The sequence below is a fragment of the Crinia signifera genome, chromosome 5, assembly GCF_055691185.1.
Source record: "Crinia signifera chromosome 5, ASM5569118v1, whole genome shotgun sequence".
In the NCBI taxonomy this organism is placed as follows: domain Eukaryota; kingdom Metazoa; phylum Chordata; class Amphibia; order Anura; family Myobatrachidae; genus Crinia; species Crinia signifera.
The window spans coordinates 31665530-31674185 of record NC_139221.1 but is presented as its reverse complement, the minus strand read 5'-3'; the positions used below and the strand labels follow the sequence as shown (position 1 = coordinate 31674185).

At 45.8% G+C, this 8656-nt stretch overlaps 1 protein-coding gene across 2 annotated transcripts; it reads right to left on the bottom strand.

Moving 5' to 3' along the window:
- Window positions 1–577: 577 nt before the first annotated feature.
- KLF10 (KLF transcription factor 10) lies at window positions 578–7860 on the bottom strand. 2 transcript variants are annotated; one of them, XM_083186951.1, is made up of 4 exons: window positions 7632–7860; window positions 4766–4993; window positions 3772–4651; window positions 578–2882 (listed from the first exon to the last, which is right to left on the bottom strand). In XM_083186951.1, the coding sequence occupies exons 1-4, from the start codon at window positions 7671–7673 to the stop codon at window positions 2623–2625; spliced, it is 1410 nt and encodes a 469-aa protein (XP_083043077.1). In that variant the 5' UTR covers window positions 7674–7860; the 3' UTR covers window positions 578–2622. The 2 variants fall into 2 exon arrangements, with proteins under 2 accessions (XP_083043077.1, XP_083043078.1); XM_083186952.1 differs by lacking the exon at window positions 7632–7860 and adding an exon at window positions 6458–6608.
- Between the last annotated feature and the right edge of the window lie 796 nt (window positions 7861–8656).

Below are 8656 nucleotides of genomic sequence, written 5' to 3'. Positions count from 1 at the left end.
GGGTCTATTCATTTGGCTATATAGTTTTCATAGTCCCTCAAGCTGGCAGTAGTTCGGGGACATAGGAGAGTCATGGGTTGCCTACTTCTATATGAACCAAACTTTAGGGAATGCTAAATTGATTACTCTTGGGATGTGTCCACACGGGCTGATCCGGCAGCTGCCGATATGGATTGCTGCTGGGAGCCGGCGTCAAATTGCAGGGATGGAGGGCACGGGGGACAAGCTGCATTGAGCATAGTAGAAATAGACTGTGCTACACAGTCCATTTCTACATTAGATTCCGATGCCGTGTATCGATATTGAGTTCTGCATAGCCCGTTGAGATTTGCACTATGTGCTAGAAGAATTTGACTATATATTCAAAATCGATGGTGCGGTTTGCACCGCGTGTACACCGCATTAGACTTCTACGTTCTTGTGAATTTTTTATTTTTTTAAAGGGAATACACAGTATCCTTAATTGTAATCCCACACAGGTATGCAGCTTACACTGATATTTTAATCAATGTTGTTGTTCTTTTTTCCACTTACACCACATCCCACGGTGAAAATAAAAGGCTGCTGCCCACAGACACATGATACAAAATGGTTTTATTTTTAAAAGTGTATAAAGTACAACATATGAAATACTGTGCAAATTTATATATATAGAAATGAAAGTCACAAAATAATGATCAACATTAAAGCTGTGCACACATCCATCATAAGAATGAATAAAGCATTAAAGCAGCCAACAGAAAACAATGGATGCCCTGTATAGTGTACCTGTTGCCAACAGAACCTAGAACAGTCATTCTGTACACTAGATAAATAGTTGTAAGAAGGCAGCCAATCACTTTACTAGGAACTGATGACATCACGAGCCAGAAAATTCCCAGCCAACTAAAAGGATGCATACTGTTCTACAGCAAGTATTGGTTGCATTCACAGTGTGTAGCCGTTGGACGCTCATACACAAAAGTAAAGACCCAGTTGTGTATTCACTGAACTTATTTAATATAAAGCTATATTTAAAATATTCTTCTGTTCACATCTTTTTAAACATTTGTGACCAAAGTGCATCTGAAAGAGATTAGGTACAAAACAAGAACACAAATAAACCTCTAAATGTAGATGTACGTTAAGCAACTGAAACCAGCAGCTTCCTTTCTTACATTTAGTACATCAGATTAAGTAGTAACGATTTAGTAAACATTGAGTGAGGACGTACAAAGTTTACCTATAAGAGGCGCCACTTACAAAAAGCCTAAACAAAAACTGGTATCACCAGTCAACATGCATGGCTCTCCTCTGAATACATAAGCAGGAATATGTATAGAAGATTACATTTGATACTGCATCAGAGTATGAGAAGTACATTTTTGTTTTCCTATTTGATGAATAAGAAATTCTTGAGGCCGCAGGAAATATTTAATGGATGGTTTAATAAAAAAAAAACTATCCAAAATCGAAACTGCGGATTATACGAAAAATTAGTTTTAGAATAAAATTACAAAGAGCTGGCGTTACAAATTGCCTGCCTATAAAAAAAGGACAAAAATTCCAACTAAACAAGTGCAACAGGCATAAGCCAATTTTCCTTCACATTTTCTGACGACATCAAAGCTTTTAGTAAACAAGGCAGGAGATTGCTCTAAAAAAATAAAATAATAATAATAATTGCCACAAGCCATTTTAAACTTTTTTTTTTTTTGGAGGGGGGTGGGGTGATCTCCATACGATTATAATAATAATGTCTAATGAAAAACTACAAAAATCAGTATGTGGGTTTTCCACATGGAATGGCATTGAGATACCAGTGGTATTGGGTTACTAGTAATCTGTAGGTAGTTTATGTATGTAAACCCAACTTCCATCTAAAGTAAATTAAAAAAAATAAAATAAAAAAAAAAGACCCAGAACTCCTTTAATACGAGTACCCTGCATTTAATCAGGAGAACGATCAGGAAGGATAGCATCTTAAAAAGAGGATATTTACCATTCCTGAGAAGTTTTACGAAACCTTTAAAATAGTTCCATAAAGATGAGCGGATCAGACCCTCACTGTAAATACGGTGAGAATCCTTCCTGAAAGCGCGGTAACCTCATTACTACTGTTACCGCTAAGAAAACATACCTGTTTAAAGAACATGTTATATATGTTAACTACACTTTATTTCACTTGAACTCTTAGCAAGTCATGTTGTTATTGTTACTCAGTGCATTGTACTGTTAACCACAACTTATTTCCTGAATGAGTTTGGGTTCCTGAACAACCCAAACCGCCACAAAGTAGCCTAAATGAAGCCACTTTTTGCCTACATAGATTTGTAAGCGTTACTATTCACCATTGGCTCCAAATGAACCACATCACATTCTGGCAACATCAACCGGATAGTGCTACAAAAACTTTCTGCACTTTACATTTTCTGCAGTGCAAAACAAAAGTAAATAAACCAAGTCCTCAAAGTGTATTTTGGTTGCTGCCGCCTTTCCTTCATAGACCACGTTTCGCTCTGGGAAAGGTAGTCCTAACCAGCTTGGCTTCCGTAACGGAGTGAAGGTGATTTGTTAATCACAGAGGTGGACACGGACATCCCGTGGACTCTGAGCCGAGAGAAGAAAGTTCTCTGGGCACGCTCACTGTACAGGAGCCGAGGCCTGTGGCACGGCGATATCGCTTAATCTGCTCACTTCCATCTGCCAGGTGGGGAGCTTTTTGGTTGAGAGGTGGCGCCTGGCGTGCTTGGTCAAGTGATCGCTGCGCATGAAACGGCGGTCACATTTTGGACATGCAAATTTCTTCTCTCCTGTGTGTGTTCTGCGGTGGCGGGATAGTTCGTCAGATCGGGCAAATTTTCGGTCGCAACCTTCCCAACTACAGCTGAAAGGCTTTTCTCCTGTGGGAAAAAAAAAAAAAAGTGCGTTAAATGCATAAGTCTATGCGAGTTGTGAGCACTAAACTAGAGATATTTATAATATATCTCTCTCTCTAGACTGATATATCTATCTATATATCTATAGTGTCCATGCAGCACTGAAACACTGCCATCTGTTGGCAGTGAGCAAAACTACATCTACTAGGTTTGGAAGCATTTGCCTCAAGCAAGCTTACTAGTTTTAATTCTTACCTTACGGAGTTCAGCAATGAAGGCCAAAAACAGCAATTGCCAAAAACATGGCCATGGCAGCCACTTTCTGGAGTTATGCGCATGCACAGTAGAGTCTGAACACTCTAGTGTAGGCCTGGCCAACCTGTGGCTCTCCAGATGGTGTCAAAATACAAATCCCATCATGCCTTGCCACAGTTTTGTTATAAGGGAGTGTTAAAACTGTGGCAAGGCATGCTGGGATTGGTTTCACAACATCTGGAGAGCCGCAGGTTGGTCTGTCCTGCTCAGACTCTACTGGACTGTGCACTAGAGCGGTTCTGGCTGGGAGAGGGCGTGAACGGAGGAGGCTGTACATGTGCCTCCTCCTCTCTTAAGGCCACAGGTATAATGCTTCAGAAAGTGATAAAATTATGCCATGTTACAGACCTAGTTTGAAAAATGACAGGAAGCAGCTGACTGTTCACCACTTCACTTTATCACTTTTTGAAGCTTGATACATCTGGCCCTTAAAGTGTCTCTGCCTGTGACAGGAGGTGGGTGGGCAGAGGAGAGGGGAGAACCCTGCAGTGTACAACAGCAGTCACGGTGCTGGGTACAGCAACAGCAGGGCAAACGCCAAATTCAAATTACTAGTATTTGAAACCCTTAAAAAAAAAAAGCTAAGACTTAATCGTACCTGTATGCGTTCTCATATGCGCCTTTAGGTGGGAGCTCTTGAAGTAGGTCTTCCCACAACCAGTCTGGCTGCAGACATGACTTCTAATGCGAGATGCATCCACCTGTGCGGGAACTTTTCCTTCAGATGGAGCAATGCCTGGTGCCGGCGCGATCGGCGACAGTCTGGTACTGCTGGACAACACCGTTTTTGCAGTGTGCACTACAGGCTGAGGCATGACAAACATCACTCTCCCATTAGATACTGGAGCTCCCATATAAAACAGAGGCTGCATGACTGCTGGTGGCTGAGCGTGAGTGTTTGCTAGGACTGTGGTCATCAGGGAGTTGTTAGAAGAGAATGGAACCATCTGACAAAAGACAGGCATCTGCGGTACCGTATTCGGAGCAATCGGTGAGGAAACGAATAGTGGTGGTGATGGGATCTGCATTGGGACAAAACTGGAATCAGAAGAACTTGCTTGTCTGTTACAAGACTGCAGAGCAGCAGGAGAACCCCTACCAGGGATGTCATTTACAGGTAGGAAGGTAGGTGCCGCCTGGACTTCAGTCTTGATATGCTCTGAATCGCACCTTTCATTTTGATCCACCTGCATAACCACAGCAGGTCCACTTTTTGGCTCAGTGCTGCCACCTGTGGCAGGACCATCAAAATGCCTCGACAGGACTGGATGTTGGTTATAGAGCTGTGCGTCCGCAGTATGGCGTATGACGCTGGTCGCTTGGGCTTTCTGGTGGATAGGTGAATGATTTTCTACTGCATGGATGCCTGAATTACTAGGAGGCCGGATCTTTTCAGCAACTGGAGCTGGAGACATGGGCTTAGCGCCTGGAGAAGGGGACATCTCAAATTCTGAGGGGCTGTACGGCGGTGTTAGGCACTGTAAACGTAAGAAAGAATGGTTAATTTAAAAATTACTAGAAAAAAAACTAAAATTTCATGCCATTGTGAAATCCCTGAGCAATATGAAGTTTTTAAAACCGTGCACACTTACAAAGGCGGGCATGGCGGTGGTGAAGTCCGATGCAATTACGCTGTCCTCATTCTCAGACAGATCAGATGCTGGGGTAATTGGCCTCAACTCAGCGTAGTGTTTGGGCTCGGGCTTCCAGCGGCTGCTCATGTACATAAGAGCTTCCACAGCCTCAAAGTCGCCTTTCTCTGCAGATTTCCAGGGTGCGCCGCCGTATCGTTGACTTCCGGCTATGCCCATATTTTCCAGCTACAAAAAAACAAAAACATTTTTTTTAGAACTTTCAGTTGCATATACTTTTGTATTATTTTTGTCATTGATTTCATAAAGATCCACATTGCGTATATCGTATGTAAAGACCCTAAAGTCTATGACATTACTTTGAAGTTCAGGTTACAATACACATAATGCAAAGAAACATTCTATAATGTGTGATGTATAAATGTATACATATATTTAATATAAGGACAATAGTGGCCAAACTGCATTTCAAATGCCTTTTGCATTAGTTATGTGTAATTTTTTTTTTTATATTGAGCGATGATATTCAATTTACAATTGAACAATAAACATTTGACACTTGCAACAAAATAGACAGGAGACATTGGGGCCTTTGTACTAATGCGTTGTTTGCCGTCAATTCACAGACAATGGATATTATGGGGGACTGCAGTAATATGTCAAGTTGTGGCCATTTAGCAGCCCGTAGAGCTATCTATGAGGACCAGGAATGTGACCAATATACCAAGCTCCAAAACTATTTGGGTCCTTCTCCAACAGCCCATACAGGGGTGGTGCGCTAGCTGCGCAAGCAATGTAAGTAAGCGATCACTTTTCGCTAGTACAGCGTTTTAGGGTCCGCATTCCCTGCAAGATTTTTTTTGGTTTGCTGTAATTAATGGCCCTGGAAATATATTTTATATGGTTTGTAAGCTTGTGAGCAGGGCCCTCATACTTTTGACTGTAAATACCCAGTCTGTTGTATCACTGTCGCCTAACTATGCTTATCCTTGACAAGTAAAACTTGTATGTCCTCCCCCCCCCCCCACACCTTGTGTCCCCTTGCTTGTAGCTGTACCGTAATCCGCAAAAAAATCCTAGTATACACGAGTATACATGGCAAATAAAGTGGATTCTGATTCTATTGTAAAGTGCAACGGAATATGCTGCGCTATAGAAGAAACTGTTAATAAATATGTGGCAATTAGGGTTGGCCATGAGGTACTGGCAACAATCCATGGGCTCTTGGGGATGGCAACTTTATTTACCATCGACTGTAGGCCCCCCCTTTTGTGTACATCGGTGGCAGAGTTCTGTTGGCTAAAGGCCCCCCCCCATACACTACATTGATTTTGGCTGATATCACACGTTCCCAAATCTAATGCTTTTGATGTCCGCTCAGGTCCGATGGGTGGTCCTGGGTGTATCAGACCTGAGTCAGAGGTCAGATCTGCACGCAGTGCCGACCTCTGGCGGCAGGGAACGGGGGTCGCATGTGATACATCACAGTAGTGTATGGCCACCATAACACAAGATGCCATATGCACCAACATAAACCACAAATGGTCTAAAATGGACAAGTGTAGCGGTAATAAGCAATGCAGCTATTCATTGTAAGTTGCCAAGAACTATAAATAGATTGTAGATTGACTTTAGCAAAAAGGCATTATATATATATATATATATAAATATTATACACACACACACACATACCCTACACTTATATAAACTAGAAATATAACTGAGGCAAATGTTTTCCACTCCGTGCCCCCCACCCTAGTTGGCCCCACGCCAGGCTGAGGAGAGACACATTACACCAAGCCATGACTTCACACAAGCCTCTGTGTTATTCTCCCACACACCTCCCGCGCACCCGCCTCTTTCCCTGCACGACCCAGTTACACAACACACCGCTCGCCCAATCAGCGCCCTCCGCAACGCCCCATTGGCCGGCGTGGGAGCGCATGCCGCGCCGCGATTGGGCGGCGGGGTCCGGGGCGGGCACGTGAACGGAGCGTGATCAGCGGCTGCCTCGACGCCCTCGGGAAGCGTGAACCCGGCGCATTCGCCGCTCGGCGACCTCTCACCTACTTTTCGTCTCTGGGCCACGGGGGCGCGCGCACACACACACACATACACACACACCAACGCCGCTGCTCTTATATATATATATACACACGCAGGGGGGCGCGCCCTGCAGCCAGGACTGCGCGTCCCTATACGAGTTATTATTGTGGGCTGGGGACGGGTAGCACGCACTGGTCAGAGCTCTGCAGCGCAGCCTGCCCATCATCCAGCCACATGCATTTGGTTAGGACAGTGCTGCGATGGGTCTAGCCTCCAGCATGCACCAGTGCTGCACCTGCTGTATGGGAGTCCTATACCCCCCTGTATAACATCAGTTCTCCCACCTGCAGTGCAGACCATATTCACTGCATGAGATCACAGCAACCCCCAGATACCAGGCAGCACCTGCACTGCCTTCCTGCAGCAATCACTGCCACAAGCACTGTGCACTATAAACAATGCTGGACACTGCTGCTGCCCCAATGCTGGTATTACCCCAATGCTGGACTCTGCTGCCCAAATGCTGGTATTACCCCAATGCTGGCGTGTTCTAGTGATGTAGCACCAATGGGGATCACTGCACCTATCATGTCCCCAGCACCACTTATCTCCAATCAAGCTTGTGGCACTACAAGCCCCAGCATGCCCCCAACTGTTTGGTAAGCTAAGTGACAACAACCCCCAATGGTTACTTAGAGCAAATCTGATTGCAGCATGTGACAAGCAATTGGAGAGTCACGATTTGCCCCCAATACTACAGAAATAAATAAATGCCCCCCTTGCCTCCATTACCCCATACATAGCAGTGTGGGGGACTCACCCTGCTGCTGCTGTGCAGATGATGGGACGTGTAGCTGAGCATCGCTGCCTGTTGCACGTATCAGGGAGATCCTCCTGTATTGCTGCTGGATGTGGGAGATAGATACTGCTGCTGTGCTGCTGCAGCGTTCTCAGAGTCTCAGTGATAATCGTTTCCCAGCTGCTGCTGCTCCCATTCACAATGTACAGGCTTCCATCCAGGCTGCGCTGGGCGGGGAGAGCGGCGGCCAATCAGCGGCAAAGGTGTGTCGGACGGGAGCCAATCAGCGGGCGGACCGCGCGTGATCAGCTGCTGCTGTGCGGCGTGGTGGAGCGGGGGTTAGTGCGTGGTACACACAGTGCTGCTGCTGCCGCCGGCAGGGACTGCTGGGTGGTGGGAAGTCCCCCGAGTGTCTGATTCAGCGGGGCCGGAATTCTCCTCACTCCCTCTCACACACGCAGGAGCGAGCATGACTAATGGTCACGTCTCATCCCTGCCTCATTCCCTCCCCCTCTGCTGGCTGATACCTCAGTGATGAGGGGACGATCATGGCTTGTTGTCCTCTTTTGTTCTCTGCTATATAATACACGTGTTATTCCAGATGTACTAAGTAAGAAAAGTGATATAGTGGAGAGTGATAAACTACCAGCCAATCAGCTCCTATCTGCCATGTCACAGGCTGTGCTTTAAAAATGACAGGTAGGAGTTTCCCCCAGAAACCAGAAGGGGGGGGGCGGGGGTGTGTGTGAAGGGACCGGGAGGGGGACCCGATTTTCAGGACCCTCCCGCCCATTCCCACATCTGGATGTGGACAGAGACTCTGCACCCTTGCCTCGCCGCTTCCCCCGCCAGCATCTCCTGGGAGGGAGGAGAGGGAGCCGGCTGCATACCCTCTCATCTCTTAGGCTACTGGAGCTTGAGCTCCTCCGGAGTCACCCTCCCTACGTCTCTGGGTGGGAGCGATAGCAGGGGGCATGCTGCAGCTGTAGCATAGGGATGGTTATCATTGCCTTTGCCATCGATCGCAAAAGTGCAACTGGCCATCG